The sequence below is a fragment of the Oncorhynchus clarkii genome, chromosome 16 (assembly GCF_045791955.1).
Source record: "Oncorhynchus clarkii lewisi isolate Uvic-CL-2024 chromosome 16, UVic_Ocla_1.0, whole genome shotgun sequence".
NCBI lineage: Eukaryota > Metazoa > Chordata > Actinopteri > Salmoniformes > Salmonidae > Oncorhynchus > Oncorhynchus clarkii.
Window position 1 is genome coordinate 38,989,886 of NC_092162.1, and position 25,891 is coordinate 39,015,776.

A 25,891-nucleotide genomic window follows, 5' to 3' on the forward strand; every position below is an offset into this window, starting at 1 on the left:
TTGCCTTTGTGCAACATTGCTATGAAAGGAAAAGACATGTTAACAATTCCATCAATCCAGCTCTCTTAGTTCCTCAATACAGCGCCCCTTCTACCTTCCCTAGATCTCTCTCTCTCTCTCTCTCTCTCTCTCTCTCTACTCCTTCCTTTCGTCTTTCGTCTCTGGGAGTACGGGTGCATGTCAAGCGATTGTTGAATTGAAATATTGATGTGGAGTATCAAAGCCGTGCGTAGCACTCCTGTGTTTCCAGAACTAACCGCAAGGCGCTTTGATCACACACTCCTGTGATCTGACTTCTGAAGTTGTTAAGAGTGCCGGAAAACAAAATGCAAACAAACTTCAAGTGCACCTGGTATTGATAAAAGTTTTCTTTGACAAGTGGAGATGTGTGCTGTCTGTCTGTGTCTGCCCAGGTGACTGAAGGCTGGAGCTTGCATACATGCTAATAGACAGGTGTAGGGCCTAGTTGCACAGGTGTGTGAATTCTGGATTCCCTGATATATATATTTTTTTTAAACATCTGGATTCTGGAATTTAATCTTTCTACCATTTCAATACTGTTTGTTTAGTATTTTGAGACCGTATTTACAGTATTTACATAGAAATCACTTCTAAAGATCATCATTTATTAAGCACTCTTTTGGGAAGTTGTTTTCGGAGTGACAAGTTTAATTTCCCTGCAAAATATACTGAAATCCCCCCGACTCTCCTCCCCAACACATAAGAGTCAGGAAAAAATGTCCCGATTGAACTTTAAAATGGTCATAATATTGCCTACTGTAAACTTCAGCTGTTGAAATTAGTCCTCCTTCCAATAATACAGTACTGTCATGGTAATTACACACCATATTGTCCCCTTTTTCTCCTTCTGAATGCTTCTAAAGTAAAGCAGTGCAGCCAAGCTGCAGGCTTTAAACCTTCTGTCTGTCTCCTGTCTCTTCCATTAGCCCACTGTTCGTCACATGAGGGTCATTTAGTCAGCTTGGTGCTGTAAAACAGGAGCTTCTGACACAGGCTGCGTTCCAAAATGGAACCCTATTCCTATGTAGAGCACTACTTTTGACCAGGGCCCATGATCTGGTCAAAAGTGGTGCACTATGTAGGGAATAGCCTGCCATTTGGGATATACCCATGGGCCACCAGTACAAAGGCAGTTCCTCTCCTCTGTCCTCTGTTATGTGGCTGTATGGCCTTTTAGGGTGCAGATGGTCATGACAGCTGGGACATTTTAGTGATCTGAGGGCTTTTAAACTGCCCCCCAGGCAAGATGATGAAATGGGAAGAAAAAAAACAGCTTGACTAGCTACTAGAATATTCTTCATGCATTGTTTTGCATGCTTTAAAGAGGGAATTGATCGGTGACAAAAACAGCATGGCTAGTGGTTTGTCATCTGTAATGGGTGAAAATTGATATTTTTGTTTCCTTATCAACGGAACAGATTGAAACTGAAAGGGCAATCCGGATTATTTACATTGACCCCCCCCCCCTCATGCTGCTGCTACTCGCTGTTTATTATCTATGCATAGTCACTTTACCCCTACCTACATGTACAGTACATTACTTCAACTAACCTGTACCCCCGCACTTCTTATTACATGTTTTTTTTAAACATTTTTTACTAGTTTATTTAGTGAATATTTTCTTACCTCTATTTTCTTAACTGCATTGTTGGTTAAATTCTTGTAAGTAAGCATTTCACGGTAAGGTTGTATTCGGCGCATGTGACAAATAAAATGTCATTTAACATCACAATATAGCAATGATCCTAAGCAAAAATATATATGCCTCAGGTAGTTTGTGTCTAATATATCTCATAAATGTGGATGTCATCAATTATAATTTCAGTTCAAATTCTTGAAATGGCTTTAAGAAAATATTATATTCGATAGGCCAGCCAAGACATTCTCAGTGTTGAAGTTGGTGGCCAGCTGCCTATCTGACCCTATGGGGTGGCTGGGAGCCTTGTGGTTAGAGCGTTGGACTTGTAAAGGTTTCAAGATCAAATCCCCAAGCTGACAAGGTAAATATATATATATATTTATACAGCCTAGGAACAGTGGGCAGAACGACAGATTATTATTTAATATATATATATATATATATATATCTATATTAAATAATAATCTGTCGTTCTGCCCACTGTTCCTAGGCTGTCATTGAAAATAAGAATACGATCTTAACTGACTTGCCTAGTTAAATAAAGGCAAAATAAAATAAAAATCCAGCACCTCCCTGGATGTTTACAGTTGTGAGGCCTGATTGCCTGCTATCACAACAGCTGTTTACTGAACACTGGGACCGCTCGCTCTCTGGAAAACACTCTCTCGTTGTCCCATGAAATAGTGTAGAAGGAAGCCTGCTTGCTGTATGTATCCAGGTCTATTTAAATGAGCTAACATGGGGAAGGGAAGGTAAGCAGTAAGCAGAGCACCACATGAGCATTGTTTTCACAGTTCAAAGTGAGGAGAGGGTACTTTGCACTTCAAAGCACCTCATCTGGGAGGGAGTCGGTACAGTGGGGAAGGGGGAGGCGGAGGGGGGGGGGGGGAGTGGGGACAGGAAATAGGAATCAGGGTAATTAACAACTTGTGCTGGGTAATAAAGCAAGAGGAGACACAGAGCAGCAGCAGCCTGGGTACCTTAGAGCTTTGAAGATGGGACAGCACTAATATTTGATGTCTTCCTTCTTGGAAGAGCTCTTGCTCTCTTTGATTTGTTTGCAACTGGTTTTCCTTATCTTAAATGTTTTTTTTTTTATTTCTACCTTTAAAAATCATGAATGATACTATTCGATGTTTTGAAAGGTTGCACTGGGGGATTTACACTGAGTGTACAAAACATTAAGAACATCTTCCTAATGTTGAGTTGCGCACCCCCCCACACCTTTTGGCCCTCAGAACAGCCTCAATTCGTCGGGACATGGACTCTACAAGGTGCCGAAAGTGTTTCACAGGGATCCTGGCCCATGTTGACTCCAATGCTTCCCAGAGATGTGTCAAGTTGCCTGGATGTTCTTTTGGGTGGTGGACCATTCTTGATACACACGGGAAACTGTTGAGCGTGAGAAACCCAGCAGCATTGCAGTTCTTGACTCAAACTGGTGCGCCTGGTGCACATACCATACCCCGTTCAAAGGCACTTAAATCGTTTGTCTCTCTCATTCACCCTATGAATGGCACACATACACAATCCATGTCTCAATTGTCTCAAGGCTTCAAAATCATTATTTAACCTGTCTCCTCCCCTTCATAAAAATCAAATCAAATTGTATTGGTCACATACACATGGTTAGCAGATGTTAATGCGAGTGTAACGAAATGCTTGTGCTTCTAGTTCCGACAGTGCAGTAATATCTAACAAGTAATCTAACAATTCCCAAACAGCGACCTAATACACACAAATCTAAAGGGGGAATCTACACTGATTGAAGTGGATTTAACAAATGACATCAATAAGGCATCATAGCTTTCACGTGGACTTACATGGCCAGTCTATGTCATGGAAAGAGCAGGTGTTCCTAATGTTTTGTGTACTCAGTGCATATCCAAAGGTGGCAGATCATTTTCTTAGAGACCTTGGATTTCAAAGTGAAAATACTCTGTTCCAAAATGTTGATTACAAATACTGTTTTACGAGGCAAACATAATTGAGTGCTGCATTTCTGAGGAAAGCTATATTAGCTTTTGTTTTCAGGTGGCAAGCTACGGTTACAGCAAATCTAATGGATATCTCGTACTGTTCAGAAAGGGTGGGCGGAACAAAACCTTTGAAAATAGAGCTGAATTGTCCTCCATCGGCTTTCCTCAGTCGAGGTCATTCGGAGATAAGAGCCAACCAACCACACGCTAAATGCATCACTTGCATGATCTTTGCCGAGGCTGTATATTCATGCGCCAATTAACAGATCATCTCTTGTCAAACCAAAATAAAATGATTGACATCCGTCATTGCATGAATCCTTGCATTAGAATGGCATGAAGGCATGAACTATAATTCACGGAAAGCTGTTTAAAAATAACGTTTTTATGCATTTCCTTTCTATGTTAGCCATTACCCTTTTTTATTAGACCAATTGTAACACACTGCATGTATTAGAGGCAACACTGCCCCACACTTCTCCCTGCAAGCCCCTTTATATGCAAATGGTCAGGTAAAAATATCCTTCTCAAACGGCCATAGGGCAAACTTAATCAGTAATGGTTACTACCCTTATGCTTATGTATCTGACCCCTCAAATGAAGTTTATTTTCGAAAAAAATCGAGTTATTTTGTAAATAAGTAATATTACGTACTGTGTTGGTGTGGTAATAACTAGTTAGTAGAACCCTCGTTTTCCATTCATCAAAATACCAAAGGGTCAGATTGAAATGACATTTGCCTCTTAATCTTTAATCTACATTTTGTTTGTCTGTCATATTTTTCTAATGACGCAAACTTTTAAATCACAAAGTAACTGTTCGGAAATGATTCCTTACATGACAGGTATATGACTCATGTATACATTTGGCTAAAGTGGTGTTAGGTATTAATTTAACACGGAACAAAGTCTGATCCTTTTCTGCAACGTTCTCTGCATTTTCTTTCATTGAGAACCGCCGAAATGTGCGAATAATGTGGTTTACAGCAAAAGAGGAGAGGCTCAGGCTTTGCTCTCCTATTTACATGAGAAATGAGCAGAGCTCCCGACTTAAATTTAAGCTCTTGACTTTGTAATGGTTAACAGATCTACAGAATTAGATTAACTCTCCCAATCTGCATGTATTAATGCAGTAGATCTGTAATGGCCTTTCCTTGACCCTGAAGGGTGAGGGAGTCACGCAGGGCAGGACCTATTTGACGTGTCACCTAGCAGTGAGAACTGGGGAGGCTTTGATTAGGTTTTTATCAATTAGCTTTGTGAGGGAAAACATGTAATGTTATGGTCATGAGGGTGATGTGACATTCTTTACAGTCTGATCCCAAGTGAAGCCTGGGAAGGTGTAACCGTGAGAAAACGGAGAGAGAACTGAAAGGACAAAGTTTAAAAGCGTTGTATTTGTTTCTGTGATGAAACATATTTGATTTGATCATGTATTGCCCATCTCCACCCCGGTATGATATATCACCAATGTATTTGACTCTGAATGCTCTGTGATGGGTGATTCATCTCAAAATAGCTTTGCATTTTGGTGCATTGAATAGAATTTAAGCCATGCATTTTCGCGTGTAACTGCTCATGAACTGCTTATCATGAAGATCAAATAACAAGTAAAGACCCCACTTAATTTCAGGCGATGTTGCAAGCGCTGTAGACATTGCTGATAGAGTTCAGCAATTTAAGAATATTATATTTAGAATGCACAATAATTATTATTATTCCATTCGTGCAAATTGTGTTGTTCCAAGCACTGTAGGCAATAATAAATGGAGTGATCTTGGTTTAGATTTTTCTGTCTTCTAAACTATATTGATAATGTTATGTGCAGAAATGCCAAATGGTGACGCTTATTATTACGACCAGGCGTATTATTAATAATAGTAATAGCCTACACGTGTAATAAAGTTGCCCATTTATTGAACAAAATCCGCGTTGATATGCAGTTTATATGCAGAGAAAATCGAGAGCACATCCCTCCCTCAAATTGTACGATATTACTAAATACCTTTTTCACGCCTCAAAGTTTTTCAGAACAATTGAGGGAGGAGTTGTTTTGCAAGGTCAGCATTTGGTTGAAATTGAGTGCAAATTATGAGCAACCCTCTCCGTCAACCAACTATCAATGTAACCCCCTCCTCCCCAATCAACCCCCCTCCCTACTCCCCTCCTCACATCTCCTCTCCATACTGGTTCTCATGGAGACCCCCGTTGAGAGGACCTTGCCTCTTTATAAAGACAAGATACAACTCATGCAACTGCCTTTGAAATAATCCACAGGATTTCTTGCGATAGTCTCTCCTTCACTTGCACTTCAAAGAAGCGTTCTGCTCTGTGGTTGTATGCGACTGCTGGTGACTGAAAAGAGGACCTACATGAACTGGAATTAGTTTGGTCATTCATTCGGAGTCAGACCATTTTAAGCGTTGTAACCAAGCGGACTGAGGACCGGACACTTGCCTTGCATGACACAGGATTACTTTGTTTCTGGATAGGACTGTTTCTAGTTTCAGGGTCAATCCAAGACCTGGGTGCTTGGTGCGCTTCTCTCCGTCGACACCGCGCACCTTCCCTGGTAAACTCGTTCATCGCTGCCTTTCCGCGCAGCTCGTGTTGCAGGTGCGGAGACACAGAGCGCTTGGACAGATGGCTGCGCTGACGATACAACGGAATGACAACTTTCTACACACCTTTTTACAGGTTTGTAATCGTTTTGATACGAATCGATATAGGCACTTCTATACAGTTTATTGCGTCTGCATAAATGTGCGGCAATAATTTGTTCAAGGTTAATAAGTCTGCAGAGTTCTAAAATGTGATGTTCAGTAGGCTGTCCCGTTTATAGCTAAGTAAACGTTTTATTATTTTAAAACCTGACAGAATGAAAGAGTGTTAGGAAGTTTTAAGTTGCACAGAAACTGTATCATGATATAGTTGTAGTCAATAAATATTTGTGGATATTGTAGTTGACATTTGTATATGTAAAACTTCTGGAATCTGATATTCAAGAACAAATAAAAGTACCTCGTGAGAAATTACTGTTATTTGCACACTATACATTTTTTAAATACACAATAATCACTTGAATTGCTATGATTCCTGAAGTTTCACCAGACTTATTGTAAAAGCATCCTGTGACAACATGTGATGTAAAAAAAAGTACTTTATGAAAAAATTTGATAGATTGATTAGCCTGGGTCATTAGTATGAGTTAGTGAATTATGTTCTTTATCCATCTTCCACCAGGACCGGACCCCCAGCTCGTCCCCAGAGGGAGCCCCCAACGCCCTGTCCTTCCTGGCCACCACCTGTAGCCAGGCCTGGCAGGTGGGTGGCACGGTGGGCTCTGAGAGCTCCCAGTTCCCCTATGAGGGGGCGGTGGGGGTGAGCTCAGCCTCCGGGATGTTCCAGCTCTGGAGCAACGAGGTGGCGGTGGCCCCTAGTTCTAGTCTCAGCGCCTCCAGTCTCACTGCAGCCGCACATCAGATGACATTCGCGGTGCCCAAGGTCCAGTTCCCTGTTGGCCCTGGACAGAGTCTGCCTTCTGGCCTGGGTCCTCACCCCCACGCGCTCTACCATCACCACCACCATCACCACCACCACCACGAGCTGCCCCTGACTCCGCCGGCCGAGCCTCCCTCCGCCTACTCTTTCGAGCTCTCCCCCGTCAAGGTCCTCTCATCCCAGAGCCAGGGCCCCAATGGGCCGCAGTACTACCCCCAGCATAATGGAGTCTCTGTGGGACAAAACTTCCCCGGCTTCTTTCAGAACTCTGTATCCTCCGCCAGGCACCATCTATCCGGCGGACAACACCATGTAGGGGAGGAGGGCCAGCAGGGCTGGTGGAGCCTCCCCCAGACCACTGGCCACGGAAGCCCCACCAACCACCACCCCTTTTCCCTGGGCCGGCAGCTGGTCCTGGGCCACCAGCCCCAAATCGCAGCCCTCCTACAGGGCACCTCCAAGGGCCTGTTATCCTCCACACGCCGCTGCCGTCGCTGCAAGTGCCCCAACTGCCAGGCCAACGGCGGGGGACTCGAGTTTGGCAAGAAACGACTGCACATCTGTCATATCCCAGAGTGCGGCAAGGTGTACAAGAAGACGTCTCACCTGAAGGCCCACCTGCGCTGGCATGCCGGGGAGAGGCCGTTCATCTGCAACTGGCTGTTCTGCGGGAAGAGCTTCACGCGCTCTGACGAGCTACAACGCCACCTCAGAACACACACCGGGGAGAAGAGGTTCGGATGCCAGCAGTGCGGGAAGAGGTTCATGAGGAGCGACCACCTCTCCAAACACGTCAAGACTCACCAGAGTAGGAAGAGCCGGTCCGGTGGGAACACGTCAGACTCTCTGTTGGCCAATATCAAGAGAGAGTAGAACGGACTAGAGGGGGGGATTCAATAGACTCTATATAGAGCCAAGAGACTGCAATATGTGATGATACTGTAACTGCCACAGACCCTCTGAGGGAGAGTGGTGCGGACCACAAGGACAACCTATAGACTATTAACCTCTGTAGTCGTGACCATTTTCATCCCGTCAACAAAACGCTTTTTGAGAGGTATTTCACAACAAGGGAAGCAAATCGAGTGGCGAGGTTCAGGATTGTTGATATGGACACAGAGCGTTCACTGGGCATTTCTAGGTGTCGCACCAAAAAATGATCTCCCATAGCAAGGGGGTAGCCACTCTTTATCTTTGATGGTGGTGACATTATAACCTGGTTCCCACATGAATCAGCTGTCAATGTCCACGGTCAAATCAAATCAACGTTTTGGTTGGTCACGTGCACACGGTACAGTGAAATGCTTGCTTGCTAACTCAACAATGCAGTGCCATAATATCAATCAAGAATCAAATGCCAACTACAAAAGTCCAAAAATAACAGGTCGTAATAAAAAGTCCAAAAATAACATAAAAACTAGTGTTAAAGGTAATAGAATATACAGTATGATTGATTTTTTTTAAATCAAAACGAAGACTGTTTTTAAGTAATAAAGTGGATAGCAGCTTGAATAGATAGTCATGATAAATAAGAATTCCCGAGGTCTTCATTTTATTTTTGATTTAATTTGTAATATTGAAATATAAATCATTCAGCAAATTTATGTAACATGCAAATGATCCACTTTCTGCACGTTTCATCTTTTAGAATCTGGAATTCAGAAACATTTTTGATAATGGAATGTGAATTACACGAGGAAGAAAATGTATCTGAATGAAGAAAACCACATATCGGTTGATTTTAAGAAATTTGCTGTTGGCCAAATGTATATATTGATCTGACGGTTGATTGTGGGATCAGTGTTATAATGTTTTATTCATGGATATATAAACCCCTATCTCAGTTTCATCTGTTGCTGAAATTGATTCTTGTTATTTAATCAGAATGTGAATTGCCATTCCTATGTGTACAAACCACAATTTGTTGGAAGACTTTGTAAATAATGTATCACTTTCACAGACAACTTAGTTGAAGTTAAGACTGCATGTACATTTGAATAAACGGGAATTCCTTGCTAAAGCAAATATATATTCAATGTTATATGTTATTTTCTCAGAGTGATAGTGTGAGACTCAAATGTTTTTTTTTTGCCTTCTTCCACCTAATACAGTGAACGGCATTCTAGTCAACCAAAATATCTAACGTTTCATTCAAATGTAATTTCATTGTATTCATTCAGAATACAACTGGTGGGTCATTGTATCATTGAAGTGTGAAGCAAACACCTCTTAAAAATGGGGAGTGGAGGGGGGATGTTCAAAGATTTCACACCTCAAAGTAAACACGGAGAGACCACCATTGACTGGGGACGGGGGCTGTTTGTGGGAGACGGGGGCAGTTTGGGGTGGGCCTTCTGCAATCAAGTTCACAGTCATGTGGCTTTAATGGCTGTTTTCTTTCTCTGAATGGAGGAGATTGAGACAACAGATGCAATGGCCCTCCACTCGACGGGACTCCCCCCGTGAATAGGACCCCTGTTGCTCAGACCCCTCCCCCCCAGTGGTGACAGGAAAGCCCTTTGATTTTGAAAGTTAATACCTCTCTCACTCCTCTCTCCCCCCCCCCCCCCCCCCCAGTTCCTATATATCACAGTTGTGTTACGTTCAGCCCTGCTTTACTGCCTAGGGTGACCTTTTATTCCGAGGGGAACTAACCAACTAACAATCCCTCTTGGTGATAGGAACTCCCTTTGATTTAGCCCCATGAAAGTTAATACTCTTTATACCCCCCCCCCCCCTCCCCACGCATATATCCCAGACATCTTACAATCAAGACCTGCTCTACTCTACAGCTCAGGACCAGGGCGAGTGTTTATTCTGAAGAACAGATTTCTGGTGTCCCTTCTTGTCCAGGCGTTATCTCTTTTGTGCATTTCCACACAGAGTTTTACCCAAAAGGCTGTACATGGGCCGGCACCCGTGTCTCATTTGACCATGGCTCCCGAGGACCTGCTTTGAATTGGGGCCAAAGCCAGGCCTACTGCGACTTTTCAGCTGTCATTTACATTACAATGGCTAACAGGGAACTTTAACACCTTCTCACAAAGCAACTGTTTTGATCATGCAAAAGGTTGTTGATTATGCTTTTCACAGGTCCTCACTGTCAGCCCGAGATATGGAAACACAATTTCCCTAGTATAACATAAGGGTGTATACACTAGTGTAACACTGGTGTTACAGTCGAAAAGCAGCATTTGTCTTCAGGGGCTGTTTGAAGGGTACTTTCTTTCGTTTCGGCTGGGGTATGTGGCACTAGAATTAAAAAGGTGGGACCTTCCTCCTTGCTATTTCTGTATATATGAGCAGGGTTAGGTCCTTTTTCCTTTTAGGGTTTATTTTCAGATTAGAATATATATACCCCGTTGTCCTGGCTAAAATCCCAATCTGGTTCTCATACAGTTGAAGTCGGAGGTTTAAATACACCTAGGATGGAGTCATTTAAAACTGGTTTTTCAACCACTCCACAAATGTCTTGTTAACAAACTATAGTTTTGGCAACAATTGTTGACAGACAGATTATTTCACTTATAATTCACTGTATCAGAATTCCAGTGGGTCAGAAGTTTACACACACTAAGTTGACTGTGCCTTTAAACATCTTGGAAAATTCCAGAAAATGTTGTCATGGCCTTAGAAGCTTCTGATAGGCTAATTTACATAATTTTAGTCAATTGGAGGTGTACCTGTGGATGTATTTCAAGGCCTACCTTCAAACTCAGTGCCTCTTTGCTTGACATCATGGGAAAATCAAAAGAAATCAGCCAAGACCTCAGAAAAACAATTGTAGACCTCCACAAGTCTGGTTCATCCTTAGGAGCAATTTCCAAACGCCTGAAGGTACCTCGTTCATCTGTACAAACAATAGTACGCAAGTATAAACACCATGGGACCACGCAGCCGTCATACCGCTCAGGAAGGAGACGCCTTCTGTCTCATAGAGATCAACGTATGACCTCAATCCTATAGAACATTTGTGGGCAGAACTGAAAAAGCGTGTGCGAGCAAGGAGGCCTACAAACCTAACTCAGTTACACCAGCTCTGTCAGGAGGAATGGGCCAACATTCACCAAACTTATTGTAGGAAGCTTGTGGAAGGCACCCCGAAACGTTTGACCCAAGTTAAACAATTTAAAGGCAATGCTACCAAATACTATTTGCGTGTATGTAAACTTCTGACCCACTGGGAATGTGGTGAAAGAAATAAAAGCTGAAATAAATAAATCATTCTCTAAAGTATTATTCTGACATTTCACATTCTTAAAACTAAATAAATGATCCTAACTGACCTAAAACAGGGAATTTTTACTAGGATTAGGATTAAATGTCAGGAATTGTGAAAAACTGAGTTTATATGTATTTGGCTAAGGTGTATGTAAACTTCCGACTTCAACTGTACCATCATGGCCACCTAAGCATCCCCAGCTTCCAGTTGGCTCATTCATCCCTCCACTCCCCTGTAAATATTCCTCAGGTCGTTGCTGTAAATGAGAATATGTTTTCAGTCAATTTACCTGGTAAAATAAGAGTTAAATAATATAAATCTGAATTGGTTATTATTCCCATGTATTAATACTCGTGATATATTTCAACATATATTCAGATCATCTCAATGTTTTTTTTTATTTTATTTTACCTTTATTTAACCTTTATTTAACCAGGCAAGTCAGTTAAGAACAAATTCTTATTTTCAATGACGGCCTGGGAACAGCGGGTTAACTGCCTGTTCAGGGGCAGAACGACAGATTTGTACCTTGTCAGCTCGGGGGTTTGAACTCACAACCTTCCGGTTACTAGTCCAACGCTCTAACCACTAGGCTACCCTGCCGCCCCAATGTTAGAGGGATATACTTTCAGAAATGACATAAAATAGACAATTCTTAATTCAAATACTTTTTATTTGATATAATACAACCGATTCTATTCAGTCAAACATGGCATCATTATAGCCCTTATCCTGCTATTCTTTAGTTATCTTCATTTCTGTAGGGGTATTCTTCATATTTAAGTAACATGCACAAAATGCCAGAGCAATAATCGTCACTATGACGTCCAATTTATAAACAGCACCCCTTAGTCCACGAGCACTGGGGAGTTGAGATGGAGTTTTCGGGACCAAACTTTTATGTTCTGAATTTAAACAGTCACTGTAATTGAGATATTTTAAACAGATTTAGCTCGAGGGGGCATTGTAACTTGAAGACATTGATCGTTGATGCAGCTGTCTAATCTCCAATGACTGCCATCTGTATTTGAAAGCCTTACACTGACCTCTACTGGTTACAGAGAAGAATTCACCAAGAGCTGAAATCATCTCTTCTATCTCTTCTCGTTTTACAGTCGTTTTTGTTGTTGTTGTTCTATTCAGAAGATGAAAGGTCGGGCATTGAAGTAAACAAATCACAACTACATGTATTTGATTTTTGATGTGTAAAAAAAAAAAAACAGTTGGCAATATATTAGAGTAGCAGTATGAACCGAAGTACATGAAGTACTAAAAGCACCCGCCTTTGGCAAAAGTCTCACTTTGATGAGCACAGAGCATGCAGATGAAGCACTTGATATCCACAGTGTCAACTGATACAACAACCCAAGTAGTTAACTGTCTCTAAACTGCTGTCCTTTATCTAAGAACCAGAGATGTAAGCCTGAGCCAGGTGTATGGCGTGTACTAACGTGCTGGAGTAGCGAAAGAACCAGAGATGTAAGCCTGAGCCAGGTGTATGGCGTGTACTAACGTGCTGGAGTAGCGAGAGCCAGCAGAGATCATTGGATACAGCAGAAAGCTGTGGCACATCGCCAGGGGACTTCAGTGACAGACTGTGTGACACCATACCACATTTCAATACCACCCCTTCATGTCTCCTGTCGTCAAGAAAACATATGTTTGAAATATCGTCCCCTAGCGTTCTCGTCAGGCTGGCTATGGCATGGCCACCACTCCCGCCACATCTCAATGAGTTTTTCCTCGATTCCTTGTGTCCTCTCCACCCATCCTCTCCCCGTCTCTTCTCTCCCACCGTAATCATGTCCTCACTTCCCTCTGACTTTTAGAGAAAGAGACAGAGAAAGGGTGGGAGCAGAGAAGGAATCAAAGGAAAGACCATTAAGTCTGAAGTGACAGTAGAGTGACGTCATGCCTGTAGAGTGTCTCCAGGGGGCTCCCTCACTCCTTTTTAGTCTGGAATCTCCAGATCAAACAAGAGACCACTTCGGGTCAAACAGAATAAGAGAACATGGGAGAGTTCTCTCGTTCTCATCCACCGGAAACTCTCTCTGCGGTAAGAACCATTCTGTTCCATGAGAGATGAATCCAATGTTCCACATATATACAGATCAAATGCATTTGCTGTTATCCCGTCCTCTCTCCTCAGTGTCTACAGAGAGTAACGCACTGTATACGCTCAGTGGAGGAATGACTTCATGTTTTAAACAGCCTGAGAATAGAAGTAGTTGTCGGAAGAATCCAGCAGTGTGAGAGAAAAGTAGAAAGAAAGTCGAATGAAAAGTAGAGCTCCTCAGATCCATGTTTGTTTACAAGAAGAGAAGCCGCCAATCCTGTACACGCACGCACACACACACACACACACACACAAAAAAAACACACAATTTACGCACATATTTACACACACACAGACGCATTTCACCCACACATGCACACACAGACGCATGTTGCGCACATACGCACACACACATGCCTGCAGCGTGCGCACTCACACACAGACACTTCTCCAGTGACCTCCCCAATCAGGAATGGATTTTTTTTCTTCCTTTGAACAAATCCCACAGCCCTCTGACAGACAGCACAATATATACTGTATAGAAATTCTCCAAAATGGAAAAGGAAACAAGCAAAGTCCTCATAATGAAACAAGCAAAGTCCTCATAATGAAACAAGCAAAGTCCTCATAATGAAACAAGCAAAGTCCTCATAATGAAACAAGCAAAGTCCTCATAATGAAACAAGCAAAGTCCTCATAATGAAACAAGCAAAGTCCTCATAATAAAACAAGCAAAGTCCTCATAATACCTAATGTCCATTGAGTGCCCTTCGTAACCTCAGCCATTGCAACATCTAGCTGGGTGCCACCCATTAGTGGTGCCACGCAGAGGCACGTCTTCAACCTCAAATCACATCGCTCAGAAGAATCAGATGAAAGGCGTATACTGTATATTCCGTTAGAACCATGGTTTATGTCTCTCAGACTGTCGGTGAACCGCCGGGTAACAGTCTGAAAAAGCAGTAGCAACAGTCCAGAAGAGGAGTCTCCATCCAGTCCTTGCTCCTTACAGAAGCACCCCATCCACCTTCAAAAGGACCCTTAAGTTAACGATAGCATCAACATATGGTAAGCCTAGAGGAGGCCCTCCTGCTTTCTCTCTGTAGCTGTGGTGGTCCGTGAACCTCCTTCCTCCTAGGGGTCAGGGTTCATAGGTCATCTTCATTGAGCTGGGCCAGGTTGCTGGAGCGCTTGCCGGCCAATGGACCAGAGACAGATCCAGGAGGAGGTACAGCCTCACCAGGCAGGCCCCTGGTACTGCAGCCCTCTCCTGCGCTCTGCTGGGGGGAGAGGAGGAGACACAGATTCAAATATGTTTACAACTTCATAGGTAGATTTCATGAAATGTAGCTAAAATAGCCGTTTTTCCCGAAGAGAGGCATATGCCTCACTTTAGCCATTGTGTATAACTCTGGGGAGAAATCTTAGATGTCAGTAGATATCTTTTTTTAAGGGGTATTTAAGGCAAAACGTTAACGAATAAAGATGTTTTGCAAATGAGCTACTACGCTGAACAAAAAGGTTCTTGCGACATGGGGCCTTGCATTGTCGGTGAGGACGGCGGAGCAATGGCACGTCCACGAGCCTCAGGATCTCATTCAAATTGCCATGGATAAAAATGCAGTTGTGTCCGTTGTCCGTAGCTTAAGCCGGCGCACACCATAACCCCACCGCCATCATGATCATGCTGTTTAATCAGCTTCTTGATATGCCACACCTGTCAGGGGGATGGATTATCTTGGCAAAGGAGAAATGCTCACTAACAGGGATGTAAACAAATTTGTGCACATAAGTTAAGAGAAATAAGCTTTTTGTTCATCTGGGATCTTTTATTTCAGCTCATGAAACATGGGACCAACACTTCACATGTTGCGTTTATATTCTTGATCAGTATATGTCAGCGACAGCCATAATGTGGTTTGTTTTTCTGTTTACAATATATCCGTCACAACAACACAATGTGCAAATTCCACCATGAGAGGGAGAGGGAGAGAAAGAACAATTAGGCCATTGATCGGCGTCTCTGACTTCCGTGTCTGGGTCAGGCTATTTCCTGTTTATGTACCCATAGGCCCCATCCAGCCCGAGTGAATACATAGAACAACTGCCTATAGTCAGAACAAATAGGTATGTTGGCTCCACTCGCTAAGTGCAAGCAGAGATGGTCTATACTTGATACAAGTGCATAGTAATAACAGAGGGTTGTGTAGTTAATGGGTAGGTCCAAGGTTAAGACACTCAACAGCGGCCAACAACAGGATACGATTTCTGGTTCTACGTCTTGTTTCAGACAAAAAAAAAGAATTCTCTCTTCTGTTTCTGGCCAACAGAGGAAGTAGTAGCCTGACTATCATTTTGGCGCAAATTCCTTCTTTACGTTCCCCCTCTATTGTACAAATGTTTGCCATTTACTAAAGCCTTTCATATTTTAATGAACATAAATGACCATATAAGAATGATCATTATTCTGCCATACAATCAACCGTTTTATTTCTTATTTAGTCCCCCAGCAGATCCCCCTGGTTTGTTTTCCTATTCATATTGTTGACGTCGGTGATAAATCATGCCTACAATAAACCTAAAGAGCAGATTGAGATGTAAATCATGTAATTACGTAAAAACGTTTTCTGTCCCTGCGTGTGTTTATTTCTGTGCTGCGTGCTGTGTGCGTGTGCATGCTTGCATGCATGTGCACTTTGTGTGTGTCTGTGTGTCTGTGCGTGTACGTGTGTATACCTGTGTGCTACGCAGCCCGCTGGACCCCGCTTGGCACTGCAGGGAGGTCTGGGTCTGAGAGTAGTGAGACAGACCAGACGGGTCAGTGAAAGCCAGCTGGACGTGAGATGGCGAGACTGTTGTCTGCGAGTTCCTACTGACCAGAGGAGACTGCAGACACACACACACACACACAACACAACTAAACATTAGATACTGAGAGCTGATAGCCAACAGATGATTGTTTTTTCTTTCTTGTTGCATGAAAAAAGTTTCTCATGAGATCTCAGATTATTTCAGGTTAGGATTTAATTGAAGGATTCCTAATCCAGACATGTAGTCTGTAGAGGATATGTGGTCTAACTAAGCCTAAGGGGGGGGGGGGGGGGGGTGTACACTCGGTCAGGCTTGGCTGGAGCACATTCCAGTCCGGCAAGCTAAACGGGGATGGCAGTGTCTCGTTGTTTGTGGTCAAACAGAAGCACAGTGTTTGGCCCCTGACTGCTGTAGGTCAATGAGGTGTATGTGTGTGTGACTGGGCCCTTTACCTCCGGCTGTGTGTGTGTGTGTGTGTGTGTTGTCTATGTGTATATACAGTATAACCTTACCTCCCGGGGAGTGTGTGTCTCAGCGGGGCCCTGGAGGCCCGTTCCCTGACCCCCCTGGCTGGGCAGGTAGAGGGTGGGGAGGGAGGTGTTGTAGGACCGGAGCCAGGGCAGGCGCTGGCGGTCGATGGAGGCCGAGGAGTGGGGGCGCAGGGGACTGCTGGCCGAAGACAGGGGGGCTCTCATGCTCCGGCCCAGGCTGTTAGACTTGTTGGTTCCCTCTCTGCGCTGGTACTCGATGGGAGACTGGAGGGCTGGGTGAATTCATGGTACAAGACAGAGAGAGAGGATTTAGACCAGGCAACATTTCATTTTGGGACACAATGTTTGTCAAAATATTAGCGTTGGTCTTTGTAGTTTTATTGTTTGTGTAAGTCGACTTGGTACTGAACTGCTTTTGGATAACGTTACTGCTCAGTGCTCACATTGCATCAGGCCAAACGTAAAACGTGTGACTAGTAAAGATTCCTGGATGTTGTGTTTTTACACCAGTATGTCTCCAATTGGAAGTTGAAAGGGAAAGGGGGATACCTAGTCAGTTGTGCAACTGAATGCATTCAACTGAAATGTGTCTTCCGCATTTAACCCAACCCCTCTGAATCAGAGAGGTGCGGGGGGCTGTTTTAGTCGACATCCACGTCTTCAGCGCCCGGGAACAGTGGGAAAGGCCAGACATGAGTAAACGTAAGTGGTTGTTTACTGTGCAGAAGATGTCTGTCTGTGTCTCCTGTCCTACCATTGAGGAAGTTGGCAGCATGGGGTTAGATATGAATCCTGAAAGTAAAGCTGTTGTGTTTTTCTATCAGTATTTCTCCGATCCTACCGTTGAGGAAGTTCCTCTGGTTCTCCAGGATCTGTCCCACATCGTTGACCCAGGCCCTGCAGACCTCTGGGGAGGCGGCCTGCAGCACGTATCTCACCACAGTCCCGTCAGCCCCCCGTGAGGTCAGCACCAATCGGCCCGCCTCCCCCTCCACCGGAGCCTCGACCCCCAGACAGCTCACCTGGAACAAAGCACAGGTGTATTCAGTAGGGTTGCATAATTCCGGGTTGCAACTTTCCCAAAATGTCCACATTTGCCGGTTGTGAGATTCCCAGAATGAGGATGGAATAAGCAGGGAATTCTGAATTACGAACCAGAACTTCTGGGAAACCTACACATTTTGGAAAAGCAACCCTGCACTTTATAAAAAGAAGAAGACGTTGATTCAATATAAAACTGTAAGGCAACCAGCTGCAATAAGATTGTGAGTTTGCAAAAATGTGGGCATATACACTCTTGGAAAAAAGGGTTCCAAAAGGGTTCTGCGGCTGTCCCAATAGGAGAACCCTTTTTGGTTCCAGGTAGAACACTTTTTGGTTTCAGGTAGAACTCTTGCGTTACATCTAGAACTCTCTGTGGAAAGGGTTCTACCTGGAACCAAAAGGGATTATTCAAAGGGTTCTCCTATGGATACAGCCAAAGAACCCTTTTTAGTTCTGGATAGCACCTTTTTTTCTAAGAGTGTAGCTGAACCAACATACATTCTCAAGTTGAATTGAATGTTCACTCAACTTTGAATTTATTCTACTTTATTTGCATACTTCCCAGAGTGCCTTGCCTTTCGAGTGAATTGTAGTTACCGCCCATGACTTTAATGCTTTTCATTAATGTAGCCTTGAAGTCAGTTTCTAAATGAATATATTATCTTTAAAATCAAACTTTTTATGAAAATACATTACATATATTATAAGGTATTTCTTTGAGTGCCTAGATATACCCTTACACAGTGGTCTGAAACTCCTGGTTTACAGGCCACATCAAGCCTGCAAGTCACATTATGCTGGCATGCCATGTGTAGAGACTATTTGAATCCAGTCAGAGTGAGGATATTCAACAATTGGAACTTTTAATCGACCGCAACCTGCATCCACAATAACTGACGGGGTAGGGAAAGGGAATATTGATATTGAAATAACCCAAATCAAATAAACTAGAACAGCCATCTCAGTAACGTGTGCAATAAATCAAACTACTAACAGATTAGATTACCGCAAAACTTAAATTAAATATAGAGTCTCAAATAGCCGCCTGTCTCTTTTTAATAACCGGGCAATGGCACAAATTTCAACAAATAAACGCCTGTTTCAAATAAATGCCAGGTCTAAATTAATTATTTACGAAGTTACCATGAGGTTTAATGTTTTATTTGTTACATTAAATACTTCAGTAATGAGTAGAACATTACGGAAATGATACATTTTGGGGGGAAAGTAAGAAACTTCTAGCTATTGGCTACTAACAGCTGAGAACTGCTAGCCAACTGGCAAGCACAAAACCATTCAACAACTTGTGGAGTACAGACCCCTAGAAATCATATGATTGCCCTCTAGTGGCGAAAAGGAAGAACTGACGAAAATGCACAGTCAAAGACTGTAATGCTTATTCTGTCAAGGCAATGATTTATTTAAAAAAAAAAATGTATAGAGGCATACTAAGATAAACAAGAAACATGGCACAGTGTGTAAATGATTACACATTAGTGCCGAAGATTAAGAGATTGATTCAAATGCTGTAAGTGATTGCTGGAATTAAACAATGAACTATGCAAATTAGCAACAGCTGTGTGCATTAAGGAAATAGACGCCTGGCTCAAATAGAAGTCTGTCTCTGATAAGCGTCTGTTTTGTGTGATTTAAAGGTCCAATGCAGCCGTTTTATCTCATAATCAAATCATTTCTGTGATAGTTTTCAATTAAAATGGTCAACGACAGCAAAAAAATAGTTTAGAAAAGGGCAATTTCTCAAGCAAGTATTTAGCTAGGTCTGTCTTGGAGTGGTCTGAGTGAGGATGGGAATACTGAAAATGAGCTATTATTAGCAGAGAGTTTGGATCGCTCTATCTTATTGGTCTATTAACAAATATTCCGCATGGTGATGTCACCATGGAAGGCCAACACTCCATCCCACCAAACAGGAAGAAAATTCAGGCGGTCTTTTCAAACAGCTCTTACACTAAACAGGCATTGTTATCATTTTCACTGTATTATTCCAACCTCATTGTGTGGAGATATAAAACACAGGAAGAACTTGTTTTTAATTCCATTGCGCCTTTAAGCAAATAAACACTCAGGCTATTAATTGAGGTTTACGGTACTTTCGAAAAATGTACTTTTTTTATGTTTGTGTAGAATAAGATTAATCAACCAATCAAAGTGCAAAAACATGCAAAAACACAGGTATTGAAATAAACAATTCTGAAAATCAACCTGCTGGGAAATACAATACTGTTGGGTGTTGTTTTGAGTTGTTTTGAGCAAACATGAATTTGTAATTTTACTCAACAAACGTGTCCAAATTTCGAGTAGAGTTTGTTGAGTAAACATACTTTAGCACAAATGCATGCATTTCAAACGGAATGTTCCAGTAATGTTACATCCACCATTTTTATTTGAACGTTCCTGTAACGTTCCATCCACCGGGAACAAATCACATCTGACTACCATCTGGTGGAAGGAGGAAGACATCCTGGAGTGTGGGTCATTTAATAGCTCACCAATAAAACAGACACAGATGCTTTTAAGGCTTCCAAGAACACTCAAGAACTTGTACTCAATGTTAGATTTGGAGAAACACCGTGTTTGTTTACATCAGTCATGCAATTCATTATCTGGGACTGAAAGAAGTTACGTAACAGTCAAATTAGTTTAGATTCCTTATGGTTAAAAGCCTATGCAGGTAATGCATTCAATCTAATCTAAAATGAGAAAAGAGGAGGAAAAACAATCTGGAAAGAAGAGAGACCTACCTTGATGCTGCTCTTGAAGGTGTAACCAGGAAGTGAGAATCCTTTCTTCCTGTCGATTGGCTCGCTGAAGATGACCAGCTGTTCAAACAGGAAGACCCGCCTTTCCTTGGCTCTGGACAGGAAGCTGCTGTCCTGTTCCGCCACTGTGAAAGTGTCTTGCTGGAGCAGCTTCCCCTGCGCCGTGATCTTACCCTGGAGATGAAAGAGAAGGATGGAGGGAAGAGACACGGGGTGAAAAGAGAAGAGGGGTTGATTACATGGCTTACTTATGGCTTGAGCCCCCAGCCAGTCCACTTAGTTGATGTTTTCCAGAAGTAGCTGACCTGATTCAAATGGTCACCTAATCACTAAGCCCTTTCATTAGTTGAGTCAACAGTGCCAGTTCTGGAATACATCAAATACATTGACTGGCTGGGCCTGGGGTTACTCGAGAAGAGGTTTGGGAAACACTGGCTTACAGTACAATATTTTGCTTGCGTGAGAGCTGTATTTGAAAGAGAGAGACCTAAGTGCAGTGCCTTACCTCAAAGCCCTGCAGTCGTCCCACGTTCATCATGTCGTTACAGCGTTTGGGCACAAAGCACATCACCTCTACCGCTTTCTGTGATGGTGAAGGAGAGAGAGAGAGAGTGAGAACGTCATTTAAATCAAGCAACTACTGAATACAGGTTGTTTGACTAGAAAGAACCCTTAATAGCACAGAGACAGCGCACAGCCTCACACTTGCCTCTCGTCATCACCTATTCCTAGAGAGTTTATATAGTAGATGAATGGTAGATACAGTGTAATAGCATGAGTTGTATCAGACGAACACCCACCTCGAGCTCTTCTGTGTCCATCCCGGCTTTGGTGTAATACTTGAGGAAGTCCTGTTCACGTAAACACAGCATGGAGTCAAGAGCGTTCAAGGTTTACGAGTAAATGCTATGTAAGGTGAAGACATCTGGGAGGTGTTTTATTAGTTTGAATACCAGAGAGAGGTACAACAGGCACAAGGTTGGTACTAGGTAGATGTTCATGACTTGTTCAAATAGCCACTCATCTTTTATGTGCATTCCCACATTGAATTCGACCTTATCGTTGTGCAGGTTTACGCGACCGTCTGTCTGTGCGCATGTGCGTGTGTTTGTGTGTGTTACCTTGAGCAGCAGCTGGTACTTCATGATCCTCTGGACTGGTTTGATCAGCAGGTCGTTCAGCTGTAGCCTGTGACCCAGATGTTGCCTCAGCTCCTGATAGGGCCAAACACACACAGTCATTCTCATGAACATATACACTTAGGTCCAAAATGATTGGCACCCTTGATAAAGATGAGCAAAAAACACGATATAATATTAATTGTACAAATACTGAGCGATAGTATATTCTTGGTACTAATACAATTGTAAAAAAAAACAAGGAGATTCTGTGGTTGGGCCGGCAGGTAGCCTAGTGGTTAGAGTGTTGGTGTTACGTCTGAGTACGGAAGGCAAAGTCAGGTGCAGGAGAACAGAGTAGAGTTAACAGGCGCACTTTTATTCCGGTCAAGAAATAGGCACAAAATGACATCAAAGTGCCCCAAAAAACACGGAACATGAAACAAAAGCGCGTGAACATCTCACATAACAATCGACAATTACACACAAAGACATGAAGGGAAACAGAGGACTAAATACATGCAGTGTGATTATGGAATGAAAACCAGGTGTGTACAGAACAAGACAAATGGACATATGAGAAATGGAGCGGCGATGGCTAGAGAGCCGGTGATCAGCGAACGCCGCGCGAACAAGGAGACGAGCCGACTTCGGTAGAAGTCGTGACAGTTGGGCCAGTAACTGAAAGGTTGCAGGATCTAATCCCAGAGCTGACAAGGTTCAAATCCGTTGTTCTGCCCCTGAGCGAGGCAGTTAACCCACTGTTCCCCGGGCGCCAGGGAATGTGGATTAAGGCAGCCCCCCGCACCTCTCTGATTCAGAGGGGTTTCAGTTGTACAAGTAATACATTTTTTGCTCAAAAAGATATGGGTCAAAAGTATTGGCACCCCTGTTTCCAATACCTTCAATTATGTTTACGAGATTGGAGAGCACATTGGGAGGGATCTTGGATCATTCCTCCATACAGAATATTTCCAGATCCTTGATATCCTTCGTCTGCGCTTATGAACCACAGGTTTTCAATGGGGCTCAAACCCAGAGACTGAAATGGCCATTGCAAAATGTTGATTTTGTGGCCAAATGACCGTTTCTTTGTGTATTTTGATGTGTGCTTGGGGGTTATTGTCTTGTTGAAAGCTCCACTTGTGGCCAAGTTTCAACCTCCTGGCAAAGGCAACCAGGTATTTAGCTAAAAGGTCCATGTTCATGATGCCGTTGACCAGGACCAGTGGAAGCAGAATAACATCACCACCATGTTTTACAGTAGGTATGTTGTTATTTTAGGCATTAGATTCTTCTTTTCAATACCAAATAGCTCTATGTTTCTATTTTAGGACCATAGCACGGGTTCCAATCCAAGACATGAGAATAGAGCCACAAGTTTGGGATACACGCAGAGGCATTACTTCAACCATATACCGTGTCCTCAATATGACTTAATGTGGCCTACAGACACATTACCACTACCACACATCAGTGTGACATAATATTACCGTCACCTAACCATACAGTTGAAGTCAGAAGTTTAGGAAGTACACTTAGGTTGGAGTCATTAAAACTCGTTTTTCAAACACTCCACAAATTTCTTGTTAATAAATTATAGTTTTGGCAATTCGGCTAGGACAACTACTTTGTGCATGACACAAGTCATTTTTCCAAAAATTGTTGACAGATTAGACTAATTATTTAACTTATAATTCACTGTATCACATTTCCAGTGGGTCAGAAGTTTACATGCACTATGTTGACTATGCCTTTAAACAGCTTGGAAAATTCCAGAAAATAATATCATAACTTTAGAAGCTTCTGCTAGGCTAATTGACATCATTTAAGCCAATTGGAGGTGCACCCGTGGATGTATTTCAAGGCTAAGTTCAAACTCAGTGCCTCTTTGCTTGACATCATTTGAAAAGTATAAACACCATGGGACCACGCAGCCATCATACCGCTCAGGAAGGAGATGCCTTCTGTCTCATAGAGATCAACGCAAAAAGTGCAAATCAATCCCGGAACAACAGCAAAGAACCTTGTAGAGATGCTGGAGGAAACAGGTACAAAGTATTTCGAGTCCTGAAAGACCGCTCAGCAAGGGAGAAGCCACTGCTCCAAAACTGCCATAAAAAAAGCCAGACTACGCTTTGCAACTGCACACGGGGACAAAGATTGTACTTTTTAGAGAAATGTCCTCTGGTCTAATGAAACAAAAATAGAACTGTGTGGCCATAATGACCATCGTTATGTTTGGAGGAAAAAGGGGGAGGCTTGCAAGCTGAAGAATACCATCCCAACCGTGAAGCACGGGGTGGCAGCATCATGTTGTGGGGGTGCTTTGCTGCAGGAGGGACTGGTGCACTTCACAACATAGATGGCATCATGAGAAAGGAAAAATATGTGCATATATTGAAGCAACATCTCAAGACATCTGTCAGGAAGTTAAAGCTTGGTCGCAAATGGGTATTCCAAATGGTCAATGACCCCAAGCATACTTCCAAAATTGTGGCAAAATAGCTTAAGAACAACAAAGACAAGGTATTGGAGTGGCCATCATAAAGCCCTGACCTCAATCCCATAGAACATTTGTGGGCCGAACTGAAAAATGGTGTGTGAGCAAGGAGGCCTACAAACCTGACTCAGTTAAACCAGCTCTTTCAGGAGGAATGGAACAAAATTCCCCCAACTTATTGTGGGAAGGTTGCGGAAGGCTACCCAAAATGTTTGACCCAAGTTAAACAATTTAAAGGCAATGCTACCAAATACTAATTGAGTGTATGTAAACTTCTGGCCCACTGGGAATGTGATGAAAGAAATAAAAGCTGAAATAGATCGTTCTCTCTACTATTATTCTGACATTTCACATTCTTAAAATAAAGTGGCGATCCTAACTGCCCTAAGACAGGGAACAAGGCATAGCATTATTCCCATAGCCTATCAATGTGACATAATATTACATTCCTACAACCACCAATCAACATGACCAAACTTGACATTCCCACAATCACATCAATGGGAAATAACATTCCCACAATCACATCAATGGGAAATAACATTACCATGATCACATCAATGGGAAATAACATTACCACGAGGGAGTCTGCAGAAATGTAGTTGCTTTGTTCAAACGAGAGTCACAGTGTTTGCTAAGAGATACTCACCTCAAAGTAAGTCTCGATGTACTCGGAGACGATGTGCTCTGACTTGGGTTTGTTCTGACAATACACCACATACATATGGAGACGCCTCTCCTGTAATACAAACAGTGAAATCACTCTGTATCAATTTACCATGTCATAAAATATACAACACTATCCATAATTGCTTTCGATTCAAGATAGGAGTACATGGCTACTGAAAACATCTGCAATAGAAAATCAAACAGACACATTCACCTCGTAGCAATTTATCATGTCAGAAAAATGCTGTACATAACACTATCCTCAACCGTTATGAACAGATGGAACTTATCATTCAAACCATTGAACATATATTGTTGTAGGAGGTGCATGACTCAATCCATGAGAGGAAGGAAGCTACAAAACTTAAACAGAATGGAAATCATCCTCATTAGAGAAAACAAACACACTCTCTCCCTCTTTATTTCTCTCTCGCTCTCTATCTTTCTCTCTCTCTCATTCGCTCTCTCTATCTCTCTCGCTCTCTATCTCTCTCTCCCTATGGTCAGTTTAGTGTGACTAATTGTCAGACAGCAGAAAGCAGCAGAACTAGGAGTGGTAATACGTGTGCTGTGTGCATGGGTGCGTGTGTGTGAGAGGGGTAATGGAGCAGCAGGTTATGTATAATTTACCCACAATGCTGCCCTGTTATCATCTATGTAACCAGAGCGTTTTACAGCAAAGCAGTTTGGCTCTACCTTCGACCTAGCAACTAATCTGGAGCTCTGTAGACTGGAGACCAGACCAGCACCTGAGTAGAATGTCTATGGGCCCGGGGCCTGTCATGAATAATCACCGCAGTGGATGTGTTGTTGTGTACAGATCATTACTCTATGGGGAGGGAAGGCTATGGTAGTGCGCTGCTAATCTGCTGTTTTGTTGTTGTGTGATGGGGGAGGAGGGGGGGGGGGGGGGGGTGTTGTTTGTGTGTGAATGCATGTGTGTTTGCGCATGCATATGTGTGTGTGTACACGGTGGTGGGCTTGTGCGTGGATATGTGTGCATGCGTGTGTATAAGGTACGTTGTTGCCATGGCACCGAGATGGCGGCCTTGGAATTT

The 25,891-nt window shown here is 42.8% G+C and overlaps 2 protein-coding genes across 7 annotated transcripts in view; one reads left to right on the top strand and one right to left on the bottom strand.

The window, feature by feature from the left end:
- The first annotated feature begins 6,281 nt into the window (after window positions 1-6,281).
- Window positions 6,282-8,113, top strand: LOC139368411 (Sp5 transcription factor-like). The gene is made up of 2 exons (XM_071107270.1): window positions 6,282-6,335; window positions 6,882-8,113. Exons 1-2 carry the CDS (start codon window positions 6,282-6,284, stop codon window positions 8,010-8,012), a joined length of 1,185 nt encoding a protein of 394 aa, XP_070963371.1. The 3' UTR covers window positions 8,013-8,113.
- A 3,900-nt stretch (window positions 8,114-12,013) lies between these two features.
- Window positions 12,014-25,891, bottom strand: part of LOC139368410 (rho guanine nucleotide exchange factor 25-like) — a 141,802-nt gene continuing 127,924 nt past the window's right edge. For 2 of the 6 annotated variants that reach the window (XM_071107264.1, XM_071107268.1), the window contains 9 exons: window positions 24,814-24,903; window positions 21,665-21,757; window positions 21,344-21,394; window positions 21,049-21,126; window positions 20,526-20,717; window positions 17,561-17,741; window positions 16,741-16,991; window positions 16,154-16,303; window positions 12,014-14,697 (listed from right to left, as the gene is read on the bottom strand). In XM_071107264.1, the coding sequence (XP_070963365.1) occupies window positions 14,566-14,697; window positions 16,154-16,303; window positions 16,741-16,991; window positions 17,561-17,741; window positions 20,526-20,717; window positions 21,049-21,126; window positions 21,344-21,394; window positions 21,665-21,757; window positions 24,814-24,903 (1,218 nt within the window). In that variant the 3' untranslated portion in view covers window positions 12,014-14,565. The remainder of the gene's footprint in view (window positions 14,698-16,153; window positions 16,304-16,740; window positions 16,992-17,560; window positions 17,742-20,525; window positions 20,718-21,048; window positions 21,127-21,343; window positions 21,395-21,664; window positions 21,758-24,813; window positions 24,904-25,891) is intronic. The other 4 variants (XM_071107266.1, XM_071107269.1, XM_071107265.1 and 1 more) reach the window with 3 other exon arrangements.